Source organism: Mustela nivalis, assembly GCF_964662115.1.
Source record: "Mustela nivalis genome assembly, chromosome: 8".
Classification (NCBI taxonomy): Eukaryota; Metazoa; Chordata; class Mammalia; order Carnivora; family Mustelidae; genus Mustela; species Mustela nivalis.
In genome coordinates this window covers 106,612,043-106,637,708 of record NC_139027.1, presented here as the reverse complement: position 1 = coordinate 106,637,708, position 25,666 = coordinate 106,612,043, and the positions used below count along the sequence as shown (strand labels likewise).

At 37.7% G+C, this 25,666-nt stretch overlaps 1 protein-coding gene across 5 annotated transcripts in view; it reads right to left on the bottom strand.

Annotated features, from left to right (window-relative positions):
- TASP1 (taspase 1) overlaps positions 1 to 25,666 on the bottom strand; it is a 275,223-nt gene that overhangs the window by 136,680 nt on the left and 112,877 nt on the right. For 4 of the 5 annotated variants that reach the window (XR_014314979.1, XR_014314980.1, XM_082743712.1 and 1 more), the window contains 2 exons: positions 20,629 to 20,748; positions 11,526 to 11,604 (listed from right to left, as the gene is read on the bottom strand). Coding sequence is in view for 2 of the 5 variants with exons in the window: in XM_082743712.1 (XP_082599838.1) it covers positions 11,526 to 11,604; positions 20,629 to 20,748 (199 nt within the window). In the remaining 3 variants the exon portion in view is untranslated. The remainder of the gene's footprint in view (positions 1 to 11,525; positions 11,605 to 20,628; positions 20,749 to 25,666) is intronic. The other variant, XR_014314981.1, reaches the window with a different exon arrangement.

Below are 25,666 nucleotides of genomic sequence, written 5' to 3'. Positions count from 1 at the left end.
GCCCTGAATTCCCTGGGCATCATTTTTTCATAACAGCTTGCCAACATCAGACATACTATGCACCTTCAGAAAGTGATGAGTTATACCATGTACAACTTTCATAGCAACAAATTATCAATTTACAAAACTCAAAGTTAACATACTGCGCCTCACAGTTATTCAAGTTGGCAAGACTTTAAAGTACACACAAATCTGAATAATGCGTTGGAAATATTTGATTTATGTTAAACAGCACTCTGGAATTTAAACAGTCGTATTCTCAACCAAACCCTATTCCTAGCCAATCGGTTCGCTGATCAGCTTACACATATCGTTCCAACATACACTGCCCAGCTATGTTTAATATTCGAGATTTTTAAAGACCTTTTTGTGTTTTTTAAATAAATCTTATTTCAAGTAAATTTCCTGAGCTGAAAAGAACCACCACCACCACAACAAAATAATACCAAAAATGGCTCTGTTCGATAAAAGGCACTGCCTGTATTGAGTGAACTCTGCCTCTAACAAGAGCCTTCTACAGAGGGAACTAAGATGGCAAAGCCACGAAGGCCTTCAGTCCAGTAAGGAGCACGAAGCAGCGTGTCAGAAAGAAATTGTTTTTCTGCTCCTTTTGATGGGTTATGCTTTCAAGTCAGGAAATTAGAAACAGGTGTGCCAGAGGGCACACACATCCTCGCTCCACACTGAAAAACACGCGTTTTCAATTTTCAAACATGAAAGAGACTCCTGTTGAATGAAAGAAGAAATGAAAATCCAGCTCTGTTTCTGTGAACCATATGAAGGGAGCTTAGAAAGCCTTTGACAAGTTGCTCCACTTACACCCTCTCGAACTGACAGCAGGTAGTAGTCGACAATAGGAAAGAAAAGGCATTCTTTCAAGTGAAAACAATCAAAGGGAGAATTACATTAAGGATCACAGCACTGACATTTTAACCCATCACTTGATCTTATGCTTCTGTTTCTACCATTTCTTCACCTTCTGTTTTAAAATTAGAAGTCTGTTCTTTCACAAAACAACAACAAAGCAATGCAAAATAAGTATTTGGCAAGAAAGGAAGGAGGGAGGGAGGGAAAGAGAGAGAGAAAAAGAAAGAGAGAGAGAAAGAAAGAAAGAAAGAAAGAAAGAAAGGAAGGAAGGAGGAAGAAAGATTTGAGAAAGTATGAACATCAAAAGAACATCTTGGAGTTCATGTGATCCACTATAACCCAACTCTAAATAATCTTGTTCAAAGAAAGATTTACTATTCTTCATGATGTTCTGAGCTCTTCTAGGGTGCTGGAAACATTTCAGTGAGTATATGCTAAACTTAAAGGCAACTGGTTTGGTTGGGATTTGAGGGAAGAAGGATGTACTAATGGCAGCTGAACAGTCAAGGCATCAGGTGCACCAAGGTGCCTGCCAGTGACCCTCTGGGGGGCACTGCAGTGCACACTCCTTAGGTGAATGGATGCAGCAGAACCCCATCCAGCACTAGCAAGCCTTTAGTATATCCAATATATCACCATATTTCTGTACTGGCAATAGGAAGCTTTCCTACACAATCAAATATGGCCATAGATTCCATGCCCTTATAGGACACGGAACATCATGACTTCTCTTTCACCATTCCCAGACTATAGCACAGGAAAAGAGCCTCTAAAATAGGTACAGTTTTATAACAATAGAGCAATTACAAGTCATCTTACATAAGAGCAAAATACCTGCACTCATGCATGCATGAAAAGACATCATTCATATTCCTTAAAATTATTTTTCAAAGAAAATTTAATGACACATTGTTTATTATACAATATTAAATAAACAAACCATAACACAAGCTGAACAGTTTTGCCATTTTTGTTTTATCTACCAGAAATCTACCAAAAGTATTAATATTGCTTACAACAGGATGGCAAAATTATCAGTTTCATTTTCCAAATTTTTTTCAATAAGCATGTGTTTTCACAATTAGGAAAAAATGCACTCATTTTAAACCTCTAAGATTCATGATAACCAAAGCTGTCATACTAAACTGGTTTCCCGGGAAATGACCTAGCATAATTGAGAATTCCACTTTATTTTGAACCATCAGTGACTTATGTAAAAAGCAGGAAATAATATATTAATAGTTCATCTGATATGAAGTGACGTAATCCGAATAAGGAACAGTCTCAGAATAGAATTCCCATCCCAGATAATTACTTTAGTTCTTAGAAATGTGCTGGTAGTTTAAATACTCTGTTATCTATAAAGGAACAATATTTCTTTCCCCCATCCCCGCCAATGAAACAATCCAAGGAATCAAGTGCTTTTAAGATGATGATGTTTACAAATGTTAAGGTTTTATCTATGCTCACATCTAGAAGTTACAATTCACAAAAAAAGATTTCTCATGGCATGATTCCCAACCCTACATCTTACAAACCAAATTATTTCAGCTTAAGTATCTGTTTATTACCCTGAGCCCCTGAAGATTCTTCTTAAGTGAAACAAATTATGCAACAGTAGCACTGCCTAATAAGGCAGATAAAGGAAGCAGAGCAGGCTGAAGAGTCTGGGTTCCAACTCAGTAGAACAGCAATGTATTTAACTTATTGACCAGTTTTGCCTCCCACTGTCTAAATCACTGTTAATCATTCCAGAACAACCTCAGAGATGAAAGATTTATCTTCCAAATGTATGAGTGGGTCCCTAATCAAAAAGATCCCCATTTCATACAAAAGAAAATTTAAATACTAAGTCAAGGCCATCTAGGGACTCTAAATTAAACTCCACACACCTTGCACTCACCCCGCTACTTAAGCATCTTCCATTCTCACCAGAATAACCACTCTCAACACTTCCCTTACCCTCCTCTCAGCCCTTGACCCAGCACACTTCACCTGTTATGGACTAATGCTTTGTGCCCCACCCTACCCCCAACAAATTCATATGTTGGAGCCCTTATCTTCTGTGTGATGGTATTTGGGGAGAGGTAATTAGGGTTAGATGAAGTCATGAGGACAGCACAAGAGCCTCCATCTCTCTCTCCTTCTCTCTTTCTCTCCTTCCCTCTCTTCCTCTTTCCCTCCTTCTACCATATGAGGGTATAGCAAAAAGGCAGTTGTCTGCAAGCCAAAAAGAGTACCCTCACCAGGAAGCGAATCTGCTGGCACTATGATCTTGGACTTCCCAGCCTCTAGAGCTGTGAGAAATAAATGCCGATTGTTTAAACCACACAGTCTATGGTATTTTGTTACAGTAGCACAAGCTAAGACACTACCCCATTGTATTTATTTGTTCATATTCAATTCATTCAACAAACATCATCGGGGGCTTCAGATAAGCACCATCCACATATCCGTGAAGAAAACTGATGAAAATCCCAGTCTTCATGGAGTTTTGGAGTAAAGCAGGGTTGAAAATAAAGATAAAATAAATAGGTGACATATAAAATTAGATAATGATAGGGGCACCTGAGTGGCTCAATGGGTTAAGCCTCTGCCTTCGGGTCAGGTCATGATCTCAGGGTTCTGGGATCGAGCCCCACATTGGGCTCTCTGCTCAGTGGGGAGCCTGCTACTCCCTCTCTCTGCCTGCCTCTCTGCCTTCGTGTAATCTCTGTCAAATAAATAAATAAAATCTTTTTAAAAATTAGATAATGATATACACTATGAGAAAAAAATACAACATGGAAGGAGAATGTTGGCTGAGAAAATTTACATGTTTAAATAGGGTGGTGAGGAAAGATCTCAGTAAGAAGGTAAACCATCTGTATAAAGAGTTTATAAAGGGGGAAGCAGCAGCTTCAGCTACTGAGGGCAGAGAGATAACAGAAAAGGAAGGAACTCATGTAAAGGTCCTAAGGGGGTAATATACATGGCATATTTAAAGTGCAGTAAAGCAGCCAATGTAGCTAGAACTGAATGAGCAAAGAAAGAAAACCAAAAGTTGAAGTCTGAGAAGAAAGTGGGCAACACCATATATAAGGCCTCAGAGGCCCTTCGTAAGGACTTTGGCTTTTCCTCTGAGTAAGAAGGTTAGTGACTGGACAGTTCAAAGAAGTATGACATGATTTGACAGGTTAGACCACCAACTCTTGTTGGTACAGTATTTCCAAGAGGAGTAAGCCATTCAAATAACTGTGTTAAGTGCTGCTTATGGGATTAAAAGATGACCACTGGATTTTGGAGGTGATTGTTTATCTGGACAAGAACAGATTGGTGAGGTGGTGGTAGTAGAGGGAAGGCCTGACTGATGTAAAAAATAGAGGAGAGGAGAGAACTGAGAAAAAATACTGAAATTTAGGTAGAGACAACTCCTTGATGTTTCACCTTGAAAGGCTGATCAAAAACAGGTAAGAGTGGGAAGAGAGGCTGAACTCCAAGGTGACCTAAACACAGAGTCCTGAGTAAAACAGGGGTTTTATTCAGGACATTAATCAGGAGGCTAAGCCACAAAGAATGCTTACGACATACAAAGAATACTAAAGAGAAATCATGGCTAGTCTTAAAGAGAAGGCAAAAGCATGGATTCCTACCTGCCTCTCCACCCTTTCTGGGCCCCCAGAGAATGATGACCATATAGTACATGTGGATGTCTCAGCAATGGTCAGCCACTGGCTTCTGCATTATGTAACTCTACTCTTGTGAGGAAGGCTGCTTTAAACCTCTGACAAAGGTCCCTGGGGAAGAGTTTTGCAGCACAGACTTAAGAGACAATCTCCCACAGAAGGGCAGAGGAAGGACTGCTGCGTTAGGCTGAAGAACCAAGGAAGGGTAACATTAATTCCCAGCCCCAGAGGAAGAGTGCCAGCTCAGAATCACTGACTCACAAATATTTAGGCAAAGCCCGGTCTCATTTTTTGCATTTTTTATCACCCCAGCCTTTGAACCTACTCCTGGCAAGACATTGCCATATCGTCACCACCCTCAGGGTTCTAGAACTACCCAGAGTCAAACCCTAGAAAATCAAAGAACCTACAAAATCAGAAATCACTGGGTCACATACCAGAAACCAAGTAACAGAGCTTTCTTCATGCTAAAACACTTTAAGGAAGGAGGATTGAAGCCTGTGTCTCCTGAACTCCACTCAGCTGCCATCTAACCCCTGGACTCACTATTTCTCTTTAAGGAAAAAATATACTCTACACAGACAAGGAAAGGCATACCAATGCTAAGGTCAAGCAGAGCATAAACTTAATCTCCTTCTTTTTTCCTCCTTCTGATCTTCTAATCCTCAATCTGTTCTTCCTTTCCATAGCCAGAGAAAGACCACAGATGCATCTGACATTATGCATCTGACATGTTACTGAAAAATTATGTGTGATTCTGACTTTGGCAAATTGAATCAAATCTTAAAGTACTATTTAAAGAAATTCCATGATGAATAATCTTTTTTGAAATGACATCCATCCTTCCAGAAGAGGGAAGACTCACATATGCATTTAGTGAAAAATATTTGACATATAACACTATGTAATTTAAGGTTTACAACATGTTAATTTGATACATCCATATATTATAATATGATTGCCACTGTAGCAATAACTAGCACCTCTATCACATTACATAATTATCCTATCTTTTTAGTAATTGGAATAATTAAGTTCCAGTCTCTTGGCAACATTGATGATTATAATAATCATCATTTGTCTTAATTTTAATTTGTCTAGTAAGCACTAAGTGCAAGGCCCTATGCCAAGCACTCAGGAAACACAAACATACCCACAGATCCCCTTTTCTCAAGAGCTTATGCCACTGCTTAAGAAAGCCTAAATAGTTATTTTCACACACACACACATATACACACAACTGAGAATAAGAAAAGTTTTTATTAAAGTTCATCAATTCTAAAGTATATTTTTTTCTACGTTCAAAATGTTCTGAAATCAGTCCACACATTATAATTGATGGCATCCTCCCATGGCTGCTCTCCAGGCTGCAGCTGTGACATAGTGACCACTGCCTCTAGAAGGAAGTAAGCTGATCCTGTTGTCAACCCTTCAGTGGAGTTGTGCACCATGCTGGAACTACAAGTTTTGAGCTGAGTTGTCACTTACCATGTATTCAAAAAATATTACAGTATATTGCAGAATTGAAACAAAAAGTAAGTATGAACATAAGAACGCATGGAAATAGCAATGGTACATGACATTGTTATTAGTGCAGCAAATGTTTCTTGTTGGAGGAATTGTATAAATTCTATATTTTCTTGTAAAGTAACAACCATGTGTTAAGAGAGATGAGAAAAAAGTATGTCCTACTATGACTGGCAGTCTTTATCCCCCTTAGTATATGTATCATATTGGTATATTTTAGTCCTGGATAATATACTAAATATAGAGGCAACAAAAGCAAAAATAGGTAAGTAGGACTATATCAAACTAAAAAGTTTCTGCACAAGAAATAATCAAAAAATGAAAAAGCAGCCTATAGAATGGGAGAATATGGGGGTGCCTGGGTGGCTCAGTGGGTTAAGCCTCTGCCTTCGGCACAGGTCATGATCTCAGAGTCCTGGAATTGAGTCCCACATTGGGCTCTCAGCTCAGCAGGGAGCCTGCTTCCCCCTCTCTCTCTGCCTGCCTCTCTGTCTAGTTGTGATCTCTCTCTCTCTCTCTCTCTGTCAAATAAATAAATTAATTATTAATTTAAAAAAAAAAAGAATGGGAGAATATGTTTACAAACCATATATCTGATAAGGAGTTAACATCCAAAAAACATGAGAAACTCCTACAACTACAACTCAATAGCAAAAAATCAAATAGTAAGATTAATACATCAGCAAAGGACTTGAATAGACATTTCTCCAATCACAACGAGACATCACCTCATACCCATTACAATGGCTAGTATTGAAAGGATAAAAGATAAAAAGGCTGGTGAAGCTGTGAAGATATTCACAGCCTTGTACACTGTTCATGGGATTGTAAAATGGTACAGCTGCTACGAGCAAAAGTATGCAGGTTCCTCAAAAAATTAAAAATAGGACTATTATATGATCTAACAACTCTACTTCTGGGTATCTATCCAAAAGAATTGAAATCAGGATCTTGATGAGATATCAGTACCTCCATGTTCACTGCATCATTATTCATAATAGCCGAGATGTAGATGTCACCTAAATGCTAACCAACAGATAAATGGATAAAGAAAATGTGGTATACATGTACAACAGAATGTTATTCAGCCTTAAAAGAGGAAATCCCTCCATATACAACATGGATAATCCTCAAAGATACTATGCAAAGTAAAGTAAGCCAGTCACAGAAGGACAGATACTGCATAATTCCATTTACATGAGGAACTTAAAAGAGTCAAACTCATAGAAGCAAAAAGTAGAATGGTGATTTCCAGGGGCTGGGAGAAGGGAGAAATGGGGAGTTGATGTTAAAAAATTCATAAAATTTTAGGGCACCTGGGTGCCTCAGTCAGTTAAATGTCCAACTCTTGAGTTTGGCTCAAGTCATGATCTCAGGGTTGTGAGATTGAGCACCACATCAGACTCCATGCTGGAAAATTCTCTCTTTCTCCCTCTGCCCACCCCCTCTCCCTCTCTAAAAAACAAGCGAACAAACAAAAACACATAAAGTTTCAGTAATGCAAGATGAATAAAGTTCAAGGGATCTGTTGTATGATTTGCATCTAAAGTTAAAAATACTGTGTTTTACAGTGAAAAATTTAAGAAAAGATTTTATGTTGTATTCTTACCACAATAAAAAAATATGAATCAACCAATTTTTTAAAAATAATGGTGTAGCTTATAAAAGACGGTGACTTAGATTCAATGACACACCATTAATTACTGAAGGACTACTCTGAGCCAAGAAGTATGCTAACTGCCTTCCATATGTCAACTCATTCAGTACTCACAGATATTAAGGTAGATATTCTTGCTTTACAAATAACCCTTGCCAAGGTCACAGCCAGTGAGCGAAAGAGTCTGCACAAGAACCCAGGTATATACTCTGCTGCCTTCCTAGCTAGACAAATTTCCATAATGCCAGAACATTAGTCAGAGTTTGCACAGCCCGCTCCTGCCACACTACTCTCTTTCCCACTCCCCACTCATTCCTCCCCACCCAGTGATGAGAACAAGATGCTGGAGTTTATCCCTGAGGCTAATGGTCAAATTGCCTGTCTGGCCTTGGGAGAGCCCTACCCTGACCATAACTATCTTCCCTCCATCTTTCAATTACTACCTTCTAAGAACTATAAACCTAAAATGTAGGCCAGGTCTCTAAATTTTCTGCAACAGCCTAAGGCACCAGTCTTTTTTATTTTGACCAAACAATTGCAAAATTCCTTGCACCACCTTTCTTCTGACTTGGTCATCCAACTCTGCCATGTGTTTCTGTTGTCAATCTCACAGCAACAGCCCCAGGAGAAACAAGGGTGAACCAATCATACAAAGTCCCAGGGACGAAGGAACTGGAGATTTGCTCTATTATCCTCAGGGTATGGGGGATGATGATGGTTAGTCCTTAAACATCAGAAGAATATAACATAACAAACTGGGAATCCAAGTTTAAAAACTGCACTGGATGTCATGAACTAGAAACCTGAATTTATCTTTAGTCATGTGAAATTATCTTTAGTTGATGCAAGATGTGCAAAGGAGGTAATATGCAAGGGGAAGGGAAAAAGACCTTAATTTTATAATTTTAGCTTTACCCACCCACTGCACTCTTAACATAATCAAATCAATGAAATGTGATCCTATTCCAGCTTCTACATCACCAATTTTAAAAAGGAGAGAGGTGGAAAATCCCAAAGAGATCAAATTTCTTTTCTGAAGTGACAGGTAGCTTTCAGGATTTTAGCTTAAACGAGAATCCAGGTTTCCAAATGTCTAGACATAAGAGTAACACTTAACGATGACAAACCAACTCACTGAGTAACACACTGACCAAAAATTAAGTCAATACAACATATGATACTAATACTACTTTGGGAAAATAAAAATGAAACAATGAATTATCTATTTTAGACTTCAGTTTTTTCAAATACCACAACTGTCTATAGACATAAAACCATACTTAATTATGTGCAAAAGCTAATTCCTAAATATCATGCACAGAGATTTCCATGTGCCACCAATATTAAACTAAAAATTAGCTCATATTGGAGCAACTGGATGGCTCAGTCGGTTAAGCATCTAACTCTTGATCCTGGCTCAGGTTGTGTTGTCAGGGTCATGTGAACGAGCCTTGTGTCTGACTCCAAGCTCAGTATGGAGTCTGCTTACCCCTCTCCCTCTGCTCCTTCCCCCCACATTTGCTCACACACACACTCTCTCTCTCAATTAATAAAGAAATAAAATCTTTTAAAAAACTAACTCATATTATATTATGCTCATCTCTTCAAAACTGAAAGAATGAAAATCAATTTTTTGCCAATTACAATTAGTATGGTTAAAGTTTAACATTAATTTGTGTTTGGAGACTTCACCTGATAGGCCAGTGGTCCACAATTATTTTTCCACTGATGCAAGGAAATGGACAGAAGCAACAAATATGAAAATGGTACCAAGAGGTCAAGTCTGAGCAAAGAATAGGATAGTGATGGCAACAAAAGAGAGAGAACACAGGAGAAATCTCATGGCAAAGGGTGGGAATAATGAATAAGGTATTTCACCGAGCCTGCTGAATCTGATATGCACAGATGACACCCAGAGGGATATGTCAAACAGAAAGTCAGAAAAAATTCATGTGGCCCTCCAGAGAAAAGTCCAGAGGAGATAGACATGGAAGCAAATACTGTAAAAAACAACTGCTAAAATCACGAGAACAGTAATAACACCAAATCACCAAGAGAAAACATAAAGTGAAACTAAGAAAAGGCACAAGAGGCCCAACCCTAGGGTTGGTAGCAATGGGAAGAGTCTGTGAAGAGGGCCAGGATGGAGCAGGTCAGAAGAACAGGACAAACCAAGAGAGTTTTAGGATCTATGCTACAATAAAAAGGAGAGAGGCACCTGTATAAGAGATCTGGGAGTCAAAAGTAAGCAGGAAAAAAGGGCTGGGTTGGATTGGGTGGTTTGTTAGCAGAGTCATACAGAAGCCAAAGTGTCAAGCAACTGAAGAAAGGAAGGAAAGGCAGCCATATCTATTCTCCTGATAAAGCCTGATGACATGAAGGAGAAAGTCCTAAGTCTGTAACTTGAGAGACAACACAGCAAAGGGGATGAACCACTTGGTCAACCACTCATATCACTACATTGAGAGAAAAGGCTTCAAGTACACCCGGCACAAGCACAGAAAACCTGGATCTAGATAACCATCCTGCCCATTAACTGCCCCCAACACACACACACACACACGGAATTTCTAAATGATAATGATTTTTTTAGTAGTAATGTGATTTTTTATTTTTTATTTTTTTATTATGTTCCATTAGCCAGAATATAGTACATCATAAGTTTTTGTTGTAGTGTTCAATGATTCATTAGTTACGTATAACACCCAGTGCTTATCCAAACACATACCTTCCTTAATACCCATCACCTGGTTACCCCATCCCCTCACCCATCCTCCTTTCTGTAACACTCAGTTTATTTCCCAGAGTCCAGAGTCTCTCATGGTTTGTCCCCTTCTCTTCCCCTGTGGTCCTCTGCTCTATTCCTTAAGTTCTATATATGAGTTAAACTGTATGATAACTGTCTTTCTATGCTGGACTTATTTTACTTAGCATAATCCCCTCCAGTTCCATCCATGTCAATGCAAATGGCAGCAATGTCCGCAACAGCCAAACTGTGGAAGGAGCCAAGATGCCCTTCATCAGATGAATGGATAAAGAAGATGTGGTACGTCTCTACAATGGAATATTACTCAGCCATCAAAAAGGATGAATGATAACAACTTCTAACACAGATACAAAAAGAGGACCTGCATTTAATTAAAAGTGTAGCTAGAGGAGTAGATGTCATAAAATATACAATTTGAAGAGCCTGGGTGGCTCAGTTGGTTAAGCATCTGACTTCGGCTCAGGTCAAGATCTTGGGGTCCTGGGATCAAGGCTCTCTGTGTAGTTCAGTCTGCTTCTCCTTCTCCCTCTGCCCCTACCCTGCTTATGGAACTCTCTCTCTCAAATAAATAAAATGTTTAAATATAAATACATATATATATACATATAAACACACACATATATATACATACACACACACATACACACACAAACATTTTGAAATACATCTTATATTTTCTGCCCCAACATTTTATTCAAGAGATTACCTAATTTTTGAAATACCTTGTTGCTTTTATATCTTTTGTGATCTAAATTGGCACTATCCTAAATCTCTAGAGAAAAAAAAACAAAACATTAAAAATGTAACTTATAGTTAACTCCAGAGTTGTAATGAAATGTTAGCAAAACGTTTACATTGGGATACTTACATTGTGAAACAATCCTTAAAAGCTCCCACATATCAAAGGTCTTTCACGCATAAATGCTCTAGTCTATGCAGTGCCTTAGCACATGCTATATGTTTACACAAAAATATTCTTTTCAATCATTAAATGACCTACAATGTAGCAGTTATGAAAAATGGTCATGAAAGCAGCAAATACCTGAGGTACTCACAGCTGTAGAGTAGGGATTATGAGCTCCAGTATTTTCAGCCCAGCAGCCACATCCATAAAGAGCAGCCTAGGAAAAGAGAAAATAGGTACACAATGTATTTCAGAAATATTATGTGTAATTACTTGCTTTCAACAAAAGACAAAATTATACCCATCTAATAAAGCCTGGTTTAATAATGATGCATATCAACTGGGAAATAATACCCGAGATTGTGTAAGACCTGCCCAAACAATGGTTCTAATACTATTTTAAACTGTATCTTCAATTACTGTATTAATCTAAAATTTTTCAGAAAAGGGCAAAAGAAAGTTTTTAGACTCTCATCAGCAGTAGTTTTTTTCCTTGAACAACCTTTCCCCAATTATAGTTTGTCAGCCAGTTCAGACAAATTCCTCTCTTCTGGCTCCTTGAAATCATGTGGTTGCCTTAAAATAGTGGCTCTCAAACTAGGTATATGTCAACTTGCTTGAGAAGTTTGGTGATAGGAACGTGGTTCCCAGATATTCTGATTCAGTGGTCTGGAGGCTGCCCATGGAATTGGTATTATTAAACAGAGCCGCAGGGGGGCTAGGATGCAGGTGGTCCTCCTGGCATACTCTAAAAAACCCCGTTTAGGAGGGCTTCTGCCATGCCTCCCTTAAAGTGGCACAGCAGAAACTGCAAACAGTTACTACCAAAGGGCCCAATATATGTTCACCACTGTGAACTACATTTTATATCTGAAGAATCTAGATTCCCCAGATATAAAGAAAGGAGCCAAAAAGATCAATTCAAGTTAATTATTTTATGAGGCAGTAGAACAGATTTATATGCCTGAAACCACCAATAACACAAATTACTGTGGTTTTATAAAAGAATATAACAATCATCCTTATTTTGTTTTTAATAATGCCACCCAGAATGTCTGGATTCATCTCTTCAATATCCACAATGACTTTCTGCCTATGGGAGGGGAAATGAAACTGGTAACTTTTCCAGTTTTTAGTTAGAAGCAGAAGAAGAAAACCCCTTTGGTAGCCAGCATAGAGAATACAAGGAAGTCTGCTCAAGAATATGTACCACCACAAGTTTGGTAAAGAATGGAAAATTGAAAGCACAGATGTCCATCAGTAAAGAAATGGTTAAACATTTGCCCAGCAATATGCAGTATTCATTGCAGAGAGTTCAAAATAAAGAATGCAACTTTTTCAAAAAGATTTTTAGAAACTAATAAAAACTCCAAAAATATTATTGAGTGAAAAAAAGACGACAACGACAAGCCACAATACATGGAGTTTTCAGTATGACTTCTGATTAATGAAAGAAAAAATACTCCCATAAAATAGTAACTATTCTTTTCAAAGAGATCACTTGTAAGGAGTGGGGAAAGAAGCTAAGATGGGAATGGTAACCAGACAGACCAGCTTTCTACAATATTCCTTTTTTTTTTTTTCTAATAAGGACTTCAGAACTCATTTGCTTCAATATTCTATCCAGAACAGGAATTTTCATGAAAATTATCATACCAAGAACCTTGATACTTCGTGAGGGAACACATTCCCCTTTTGGACACTTACCTTTGGCTTAAAGTTCTTCCTTAGATTGCTTTAATGAACAACCACTTTATCATAACTTTCATCCGCTAATCCTGGTTCTACTCTCTGGAATTACTTTACCTTCCCTGCTTAAGTCCTCTAAATTTTTTAAAACAGCTATCTGAGTGCCCTGATTACTCTTTTCTCACTCAAGAGAATACTAGATTTGTGAACTGTTCCTCAAGACTTTGAGATGCACACATACACACCCTACGCCCTTAATCACTCTCCTTGAGAAATAATCCAATGTCCAAGATAATTGGAGATGAAGTCTCCCATGCTCATGTCCCATGCTCATGTGACCCACAGTTGCCACCCTCAGTTGTCACCAGCAATAGCCTTACAAGTAGAACAAAGAATTCAATACAACATTGCCAATTTGGCAAAGAGTAGAAAATATATTATTGCCTTTGAAAACACCATGCTTCTAAAATACACAAGATTGTTGGGTCAGAGTGGGAACTGAAAGTCCTATGGAAGGGATTCTGCACATGGATTGCAGAACCAAACTGGCAAACTTGTGGAATAAGCCATTCAACTGGTATTACCTGGGACAGTTCCTAGGTGAGCCAAAGCCTCAGAGAATAAGCCACCTGAGGGGAAGGGCCTACTCTTCCTTCACTGAAAACCTGGTCATTGCCTTCACTGAAAACCCACTATCCTTGCCATTCACCACAGTTATCTTGACCAGGAGCCTGGACCCAAAAATAGCAAATAAGGCCGTAAGGACACCTCTTCGGAACCTACAGGGGTCCTTTTTTTAAGGAAAAAAAAAAAAGAAGAAGAAGAAGACTTACTCCTACTCTTTTTTTTTCTCTCTAAGCGAATTCCCCTTATGCCACTTCACCACAATTTCATGATCTAAAGTTGTCTTCCATCTTAAACTTCTGAAACCAGTTGAGCTGAGACAGTAGATAGGTCAGATAAAAAAAAGAACCAGAGACTGTCCCGCTCTTAACACTTCTTTGGATAAAATATCACAAGCTTGGGGCACTTAGACGGCACAGGTGGCTAAGTATCCAACTCTTGATTTTGGCTCTGGTCATGATCTCAGGATTGTGACTGTGTCCCACGTCAGGCTCCATGCTCAGCCAAGAGTCTGCTTCTCTCTCTCTCTCTCTCTCTCTCTCTCCCCTTCTGCACCATCCCCACCAGCTCTCTCTAAAATGAACAAACAAATCTTAAAAAAATAATAATAATAACAATCTTAAGCAGGGCTTTAAAAAATAAAAATAAGCTTTCTTCTTTTTAGTAGTAAAACTTCCTCAACATTTAACAAAGGTATTAACATTCAGTAAAAATAGATCATATAAATATCATTATTATTATTATTTAGTCTTTTTTGGAACTTCTTTTCCTTTATAAAATGAGCAAAACAAAAACCCCCACCTTATAATGTTTCTGTAGAATCACATAAATGAACACACTTACTGTACATAGCAAGAGACAGTTCTAGCTAATATATAGCTATATTATGAGGGACTATGGCAAGCAATTTAAATATGTCATTTAATCTAGAACTTCGTAAGGTGACTATACCCATTTTACAGTTGTGGAAAGTGGAGCTTAAAGATGTTGAACAGGGGTGCCTGGGTGGCTCAGTGGGTTAAAGCCTCTGTCTTTGGCTCAGGTCATGATCCCAGGGTCCTGTGATCGAGCCCCACATTGGGCTCTCTGCTCAGCAGGGAGCCTGCTTCCTCCTCTCTCTCTGCCTGCCTCTCTGCCTACTTGTGATCTCTGTCTGTCAAATAAATAAATAAAATCTTCAAAAAAAAAAAAAAGACGTTGAACAATTTGTTTACAATAAGGGAGAGGTGAGATTAGAATAAAGGTTTATCTGAATCCAAAATTCACACTCTTAATCACTAAACTCAACTGCATATTTGTGTGGGGCTGAGTTGAGAGTGGGATGTAATCATTCCTTTCTTGTGTCCCAGTTGTAAATTCTAACTATTGTTGGTAACCCAAGTAAATAAATTGTAATTCAAATTGCCACGTCACCATATGAACAGTTATCATATGTCTAGAGCAGGGTAATTAATATGCTAAGACTTTGAAAGAGTTCACTGTATACTTAAAATGTATTTAAAAGTATCTATTTCTAGCATATTTTTAAAAGTCTTTTTTTTAACACTTTGTATATTTTATTTCCTTCCCTCTTGATCGTCAAGGAGAATGGTTTCCTACTGTCAACTGATGCTTTCATATTTCCAGGCTTATTACAGCTCCTCTATCCAAGCAATATAATCCAATCAAGCAAATGCATTTTCCTGGTAAGTACCTTTACCCTTACCCACCACACCCTTTCCTGATTTTCATCTCTCACAAACTATGTCTTCATACACTAGCTAATTGGGACAAATCAATATGTTTAATTTTTACAGAAGTATTTCTTTTTCTAGGACAGTCCCATGTGTAGTGGCAGAATGGCTGCAAGATTGTTCAATGTAATATCCTCCTAACATAGACCAGAACTATCCTTGGTTCTGCTGTTGGCTATTCTGCTAACCAAAAAAACAAAAAACAGTGAGAAAGTCATGGGAATTGCAAGGCAACGAAGGCAGCTATGCAGGCTTTTCTCTCTCTTTCTCCACCCAGGCATCCAAATCTGATATGCCAAGCTTGGTTCTTATTCCAAACTTGACAAATACACAGGGCTTCATAATGTGGAAAAACACCATGACCAGACAAAGGCTTTTTATAATGAGTTCAAAGCATTGTATACATGTTGAGTAATCATTCCCCATAAATCCCCCTGTACAGTAGGCAAAGAGTAGCACAAAATTAATTATTCTTCCCTACCCATCCCCCCATGGGATTTTAAGAGCAGATCAGGGCAGATCAGGGAATATCACTTGGAGATTTGCAAAGACATCCTCCATGAATCAGATCACTCTATTCCAAGCATTCATTAACCACCATGTCCAAAACAACTGTGATACCTACTCTTTTTCAAATGTGAGAGACAAGGCATACATACAGAGAATGCCAAGAAGTGCTCTACATGTAACATGAGATCTAAGTACTGAGCTTAAGCATAATGCTAGCAACTACTTTAACAGACTCCAGGAATCATTAGTTCACTCAACAAATATTTCTTAAGCTCATAAGTAATGTACCAAATTGGCTTATGCTCAGAAAGCTTACTAGATCAAATGGATTGTGAAATATCATTCTCAGTACAGAACTAAAGTTTGGAGATGGGGGGAGGAGGAATGGTGAAGATGTGCAAGTGAACTGGGAATATGCCAGTTACACATAAATCAGAAAGATTTCTTGAGTGGTGTCATCATATGTTGGTGACCTTAAATACTGGTTAGTCTATAAAATACCTAAAGTGCTTTATCAGAAGAGGAATTTAGAGCATTAGAATTTTACTATTCCATCAACAATAATACAATAATAGTAGGGGACTTTAACACTCCCCTCACTGAAATGGACAGATCATCCAAGCAAAAGATCAGCAAGGAAATAAAGGCCTTAAACGACACACTGGACCAGATGGACATCACAGATATATTCAGAACATTTCATACCAAAGCAACAGAATACACATTCTTCTCTAGTGCACATGGAACATTCTCCAGAATAGATCACATCCTCGGTCCTAAATCAGGACTCAACCGGTATCAAAAGATTGGGATCATTCCCTGCATATTTTCAGACCACAATGCTCTAAAGCTAGAACTCAACCACAAAAGGAAGTTTGAAAAGAACCCAAATACATGGAGACTAAACAGCATCCTTCTAAAGAATGAATGGGTCAACCGGGAAATTAAAGAAGAATTGAAAAAAATCATGGAAACAAATGATAATGAAAATACAACGGTTCAAAATCTGTGGGACACAACAAAGACAGTCCTTAGAGGAAAATATATAGCGGTACAAGCCTTTCTCAAGAAACAAGAAAGGTCTCAGGTACACAACCTAACCCTACACCTAAAGGAGCTGGAGAAAGAACAAGAAAGAAACCCTAAGCCCAGCAGGAGAAGAGAAATCATAAAGATCAGAGCAGAAATCAATGAAATAGAAACCAAAAAAACAATAGAACAAATCAACGAAACTAGGAGCTGGTTCTTTGAAAGAATTAATAAAATTGATAAACCCCTGGCCCGACTTATCACAAAGAAAAGAGAAAGGACCCAAAAAAATAAAATCATGAATGAAAGAGGAGAGATCACAACTAACACCAAAGAAATACAAACTATTATAAGAACATACTATGAGCAACTCTACGCCAACAAATTTGACAATCTGGAAGAAATGGATGCATTCCTAGAAACATATAAACTACCACAACTGAACCAGGAAGAAATAGAAAGCCTGAACAGACCCATAACCAGTAAGGAGATTGAAACAGTCATTAAAAATCTCCAAACAAACAAAAGCCCAGGGCCAGACGGCTTCCCGGGGGAATTCTACCAAACATTTAAAGAAGAACTAATTCTTTCAGGAATTCTCCTGAAACTGTTCCAAAAAATAGAAATGGAAAGAAAACTTCCAAACTCATTTTATGAGGCCAGCATCACCTTGATCCCAAAACCAGACAAGGATCCCATCAAAAAAGAGAGCTATAGACCAATATCCTTGATGAACACAGATGCGAAAATACTCAACAAAATACTAGCCAATAGGATTCAACAGTACATTAAAAGGATTATTCACCACGCCCAAGTGGGATTTATTCCAGAGCTGCAAGGTTGGTTCAACATCCGCAAATCAGTCAATGTGATACAACACATCAATAAAAGAAAGAAACAGAACCATATGATACTCTCAATAGATGCTGAAAAAGCATTTGACAAAGTACAGCATCCCTTCCTGATCAAAACTCTTCAAAGTGTAGGGATAGAGGGCACATACCTCAATATCATCAAAGCCATCTATGGAAAACCCACTGCAAATATCATTCTCAATGGAGAAAAACTGAAAGCTTTTCCGCTAAGGTCAGGAACACGGCAGGGATGTCCATTATCACCACTGCTATTCAACATAGTACTAGAGGTCCTAGCCTCAGCAATCAGACAACAAAAGGAAATTAAAGGCATCCGAATCGGCAAAGAAGAAGTCAAATTATCACTCTTCGCAGATGATATGATACTATATGTGGAAAACCCAAAAGACTCCACTCCAAAACTTCTAGAAATTATACAGGAAATTCAGTAAAGTGTCAGGATATAAAATCAATGCACAGAAATCAGTTGCATTTCTCTACACAAGACAGAAGAAAGAGAAATTAAGGAGTCAATCCCATTTACAACTGCACCCAAAACCTTAAGATACCTAGGAATAAACCTAACCAAGAAGCACAGAATCTATACTCAGAAAACTATAAAATACTCATGAAAGAAATTGAGGAAGACACAAAGAAATGGAAAAATGTTCCATGCTCCTGGATTGGAAGAATAAATATTGTGAAAATGTCTATGCTACCTAAAGCAATCTACACATTTAATGCAATTCCTATCAAAGTGCCATCCATCTTTTTCAAAGAAATGGAACAAATAATTCTAAAACTTATATGGAACCAGAAAAGACCTCGAATAGCCAAAGGGATATTGAAAAAGAAAGCCAACGTTGGTGGCATCACAATTCCGGACTTCAAGCTCTATTACAAAGCTGTCATCATCAAGACAGCATGGTACTGGCACAAAACAGACACATAGATCAATGGAACAGAATAGAGAGCCCAGAAATAGACCCTCAACTCTACAGTCAACTAATCTTCGACAAAGCAGGAAAGAATGTCCAATGGAAAAAAGACAGCCTCTTCAATAAATGGTGCTGGGAAAATTGGACAGCCACATGCAGAAAAATGAAATTGGACCATTTCCTTACACCACACACAAAAATAGACTCAAAATGGACGAAGGACCTCAATGTGCGAAAGGAATCCATCAAAATCCTTGAGGAGAACACAGGCAGCAACCTCTTCGACCTCTGCCGGAGCAACATCTTCCTAGGAACAACGCCAAAGGCAAGGGAAGCAAGGACAAAAATGAACTATTGGGATTTCATCAAGATCAAAAGCTTTTGCACAGCAAAGGAAACAGTTAACAAAATCAAAAGACAACTGACAGAATGGGAGAAGATATTTGCAAACGACATATCAGATAAAGGACTAGTGTCCAGAATCTATAAAGAACTTAGCAAACTCAACACCCAAAGAACAAATAATCCAATCAAGAAATGGGCAGAGGACATGAACAGACATTTCTGCAAAGAAGACGTCCAGATGGCCAACAGACACATGAAAAAGTGCTCCATATCACTCGGCATCAGGGAAATACAAATCAAAACCACAATGAGATATCACCTCACGCCAGTCAGAATGGCTAAAATCAACAAGTCAGGAAATGACAGATGCTGGCGAGGATGCGGAGAAAGGGGAACCCTCCTACACTGTTGGTGGGAATGCAAGCTGGTGTAGCCACTCTGGAAAACAGCATGGAGGTTCCTCAAAATGTTGAAAATAGAACTGCCCTATGACCCAGCAATTGCACTATTGGATATTTACCCTAAAGATACAAACGTAGTGATCCAAAGGGGCACATGCACCCAAATGTTTATAGCAGCAATGTCCACAATAGCCAAACTATGGAAAGAACCTAGATGTCCATCAACAGATGAATGGATCAAGAAGATGTGGTATATATACACAATGGAATACTATGCAGCCATCAAAAGAAATGAAATCTTGCCATTTGCGACAACATGGATGAAACTAGAGCGTATCATGCTTAGCGAAATAAGTCAAGCAGAGAAAGACAACTATCATATGATCTCCCTGATATGAGGAAGTGGTGATGCAACATGGGGGCTTAAGTGGGTAGGAGAAGAATAAATGAAACAAGATGGGATTGGGAGGGAGACAAACCATAAGTGACTCTTAATCTCACAAAACAAACTGAGGGTTGCTGGGGGGAGGGGGTTTGGGAGAAGGGGATGGGATTATGGACATTGGGGAGGGTATGTGCTTTGGTGAGTGCTGTGAAGTGTGTAAACCTGGTGATTCACAGACCTGTACCCCTGGGGATAAAAATATATGTTTATAAAAAATTAAAAATTAAAAAAAAAATAAAATAAGTAAAATTTAAAAAAAAAGAATTTTACTATTCCTTAAATGGAGGAAATACACAGTTACTCTGAAATCATTTCCTACCTAAAAAGCAACAACAATATAGTTAGGTAATGTTTACTCCTATAGAGAATGACATTTGCAAAGAAAGAAAATGAAGATCAACTCATATATTTTTTTTAATGTCTACTAAATACCCAATACTCAGCCTGTTGGAAGTAAAAAAAACATAGTACTACTGATGATAAAGATCAAAAAGAACTCTATGAGAGAGCTGTTTTTTTTAGAATCTGGAATTATATAAATGTTTTTTAAAAATCACAATAATATAATTTTTTTTCAAATGAAAAAAACTTTTTGCTGGCTTAAAAAAATGGTGAGCTAGAAAATTCCGTGTTTTAAATTGAAAAGCTAGTTTAAAAACCCTGTAATACTAACCTGTCCAACTCTCCCTGGATGTTTCAAGGCCAAGCCTCCACTGGAGACAGCAGCAGCAACGTTCCCTTCATGGTCCACCACTACAGCGCCCACTGTGTCCAAAGTGCCTGAGTCATTCTCCTAGAGAGTGAACAGGATATGAGCACTCACTGAGCACAGAGTGTCACAATTTGATATGACCACACAGCACTTTTCAATACAATCATGACATAATTCAGCAAACTCTTAATCTATTAATCTATTATCAAGTTATTAATATTAATCTATTAATATTAATTAATAGATTGATATTAGTACCAATCTATTATCAAGTTGCCACTAAAATTCAAGTCAAAATGTATTTTCTACTGAAAGATCCTGAGCAAAAAGTGTCTTGTTGCTTTTCTCTAATAATAAGCCTAGCATTCCTAAGGGAGAAGGAAAAAACACAATCTAATATAAAATAGCATATCGCAGTGTCCCCTTAATCTCCAGTATTAAGTTCATGATTGAAAATTTGTAAGAGGAGAAGATCTATGGCATAAATGAACCAGTAAGTGCCATTTCTAGTACTTCTAAAAATATTGTACATAAATTTCTAAAAATAATATATTTAATACAATAAATAAAGAGAATGGTGGTTACAATCTTGAACCATACTATGTTACAATTATCTTTTATAATTCCTTGCTTGTGAGAAATTGATGGCCACCTCCTTCCACTGCTATATTAATAATATGCTCGCCAACTATATAGCAGAAAATTGTACATTCCTCGGAGGTATCTTTGCATTTCTGTATCTTGTCCCAAGTCCCAATATATTATTGACTATAAGCAGCTGTCTCCTACCTCAAAGATTTCTGGGTCACCTGTGCAAGACAGACAAACCTTATGATTCTGGGTAAAAATCAAAATCACAGAAAACAGGGAAAAAGTTTCAAAAAAAAATATCTCTTTGTGTATATTAACAAGGGAGGCTACTGCAGGTCTTTAGTTAACAACAGTCATTGCAATGTTCTCACTCTAGAGTTCTGGTTTTTAAACTATGCCCCACAACCCAAGACTCCCACCCTCTCCCTCACCCCCCAAAATGCATAAAAGAGCCCAGGCACAACTCCAGGCTCAACAAGACCAGGTCCTCCTCCTGCGTAGTTTATTGCCCATACTGCTGAGCAATACTTCATTTGTACTGAGGGATCCCTGGCTAAAGAGTTTTCAAATGACACTCTCAGGCAATCCCCAGAAAAGTCAGTGAGTTCCTAGGGCAACCTTAGAAAGTGAGCAACATTGAAGGGAGTTCTGAAATAGTGCAAGCAAAAGTTTTTTATTTCAAGCAAATTTAAAAATCCAGAAGTAGAGTATGTCTCAACAAATATTACATGAAGTCTGTTAGGAGAAGGTACATCTAGACATTTACATTTCTTTGGTTTTTGCTCTAGATTCTAACTCCTCTTAACAATACTGATACACTAGGACACTACTTACTTTAATAGAAAACATGTAGCTGACTGAAATAAGTGTTTTATTCCCTCTCTCCCTTTAACCACAGCCAGGGGAAGTCTAGGCTATATCCAGGAATACCACAGTTGCACAGGTGGCAGACTGCCTGAGTTTCAAAGATAGCTCGCTAACCTGACTGTAAACTCTCTGAGGAAAGGGCTGACTGACTGATTTTACAAACAGCAGACATGGAGGCATACTTAATCTTCAGTTAGGAGGATATAAAGCATGTCTGCATCCAGGGTGTCACAGAAACAAGTAAAACAAGTGATGATACATGCAAGACCATTCTAATATCAAGGCCTCAGTTTTCCATCTCTTTTCTCAACACTCAGTTTCATGCAAATCCAGAGGATGCCACTACCTTAGGGAAGACTTAACAATAACTAGGTTTCCTCATTTGTTATGGAAGAAGTAAAGTTTATTTTCTTTGGTAGGTAAGATAAAAGTATAAAAGTAAACAATTGCATTAGGCATTTTATTCCGGGAAAAAAAAAAAAGAAGAAGAAGAAGAAGAACCCTAAAGAGAAATGTACTTTAAGGGGGAAACATTTCCTTCATTATTCTAGGAAATAATTCCTATATCTTTACACCCTTGCAACTTCAAATAGAGATGTGTCTGTTCCTTTTCAGATGCCAGGTCTTATGTCTTCAACAGGAGGCCTTCTCAAAGTTTAATGTACACACAAATCATCTGAGAACCTGTTAAATGAAGATTCTTATTAAGTAATCTGGCACTGGTCAAGACTCTCCACTTAACAACCTCTCCAGCAATGCTGATATTGCTGGTCCTCAGACCCTACCTTAAGAAACAAGGTAAAATACCATCCTATGGGATTCATTATCAGCCAAACATCCGCTCTACTCATTTTAAGGCAAATAAGTTTATGGGCACAAATCTGCTGAAGGAGAAACTTCAGCATTAGCATTATGTCAACATAAAAGATTTAAGTTCTACCTCATGCAACTATCAATTTGCAGCATATCACCATGATCGTACCACAATGAACATACTGTAAAGTGTCTTAATGTACTGATCTCATACATATCTCTGTTTCTTTTAGAAACAGAAAACTCTCATACAAATAAACAGAAACTATAAGATACTTTCCTTAACAACAATAATGTCAAGAAAGGGTATTCTTCATTAGTTCTTTATTAACTGTGACTGCTGATCCCAAGCATTCTGTAAAACAGAATTTTAGCTGAAGGGATAGATAATGTATACACAATGATATGCATTACTTATAAAACAATTTTCTTAGCATTTCATCAGGATATCATAAACTATAAAGACTCTTATCTAATCAAACTACTAGAGAAAGATACAAAAATATTACATGTAGGTGGATTTACTGAACTTGGTTTTTAAGAATGAAAAATCAAGCAAAACTACAGAATGCTGTTCTAAATTAAGCTAAATATTCCTAGGGGCTTGCAACACCTGCAAAAATCAGAATTACTTCATAAATATTCAAGAATTAGTTCATAGATTTCACATACTGAAAGGCAAATTTAAGGATGATGAAGTAAGATTTAAGCATTTTTATGAAGTGTAGATAAATTAAGTGAATGACAAACACTGGTATTTTAGCCATAATAATTTCACAGAACTCATTTGTACAGAAATGAAATCCTAGAAAGGTTAAAAAACACACAATGACTGTTAGTATATAGAGCTACTATTATGCTCTTATACTCCATAAATACTTAAAAGTACATGCTCCACATAGGTACACATGTACCTATTGTCCTCAACTGAAACACGCTATTTCCAATACTTATTTGATAAAAGAGTGACTAAAAAGCAGCTGTATAAATCATATAGCTCCCCTTATAATAAACACATGTATATTAAGTTGGCATAGAGATTGCATGTATTATGAAAAACACGGAAATAAAACTTTCTTCAACTCACCAATAAACTAGTAATCATGTTGGGCTTAATGTCAAAAGTTTTAATTTTTCTCTGCTCTAATCTGGAGATGGCTATTACACAATCACTGTAAAATCAAATTAAGTAAAACATAACTACTTCAAAAAGAACAAATCCCTTAAAACAAAGTGTAGGTACTTCACACCATAAAATTATGCTTCTAATCTGTGTTCTAACTCTGAAATCTGCCAAGAGACATCATCTATCAGTTACCTATCTCATTAACCTGGCCTTTCTTCTATACAGAATTACTCAAGTATCAAATAGCTAAAATGCAAGAATAACATCTCAAACACATAAGTGCATCCTGAAACTGGTATTCAGTGGAAATATACATTTTTTTAAAAGATCCCAAAACTTCAACATGCACGTTTGTTAGGATTATGAGCAAGATTATAATTGGCATGAACTTCCACTTGAGAAAAGCAGATGATTTACACCCTCCATGACAGTACATTAATGGCAGCATAGAGCTTTACGTCTTTGAATATTCTAACCATGGAATTAGTTCCAGCTACCAGTGACCTAGACTGGCTCCATGTCTATCTCCCAAAAACCAGCCCCACAGTGGGGCCACTAGAGGATTAACAATATTAGGTATGGGGGCGCCTGGGTGGGGTTGAGCCTCTGCCTTCAGCTCAGGTCATGATCTCAGGGTCCTGGGATCGAGCCCTGCATCAGGCTCTCTGCTCAGCGGGGAGCCTGCTTCCCCCTCTCTCTCTGCCTGCCTCTCTGCCTGCTTGTGATCTGTCTGTCAAATAAATAAATAAAATCTTTTTTTAAAAAAAAAAAGAATATTAGGTATGGGTAAACAAAGCATGATTTAGTTAGAATTATCTACTCTTGTGTATATGGCTTGGCTGAAACCAAGGAAAATTTGGAAATAAGAATACCCAATGACCTTTTCCCTCTCTCCAAGGAAAATCACCCTTCTGGGGAAGAAAAAATGAATGGGAAGAAATCAGAGAGGGAGACAAACCATGAGAGACTCTTGATTCCAGGAAACAAACTGAGGGTTGTGGAAAGGAAGGTGGGTGGGGGGATGGGGTAACTGGGTGGTGGGTATCAAGGAGGGCACAGGACGTGATGAGCACCAGGTGTTATACACAACTAATGAATCACTGAACATTACATCCAAAACTAATAATGTATTATATATTCACTAATTGAATTTAAATTAAAAAAAGAAAATCACCCTTCTGATGCCCAGTATTATAAATGATGTTTCTATTAATTATAGTCAAGATGTCTATTCTTAAATAATCCCTTATTTTCTTTGCTTAGTAAGTATGCATTCAATATCTCTGCAACACTACACAAATTAGAGTCAAACATAGCTACTACAGAAAAAAAATTTATTAAAAAATTGTTATTTATTCCTTAAATCACTCAACAAAAGTTAACAGAAACATTTTTAGCTCAAAATAAAAATGAAGTGGGTTAGCCATGCTTTTATGGGGCTTTAATATATCTACACTACACAACTTTAATTAAAGTTCATACCATAACAAAGCTCCAGAGATTTACCTAAAAATTCTAAACCCTTAAATACAGCAGAAGACAATGTTTTCCAAATGGCAGAACACCTAGACAGTCTTCTGAGGCTTGCAACATTCGAGGTAG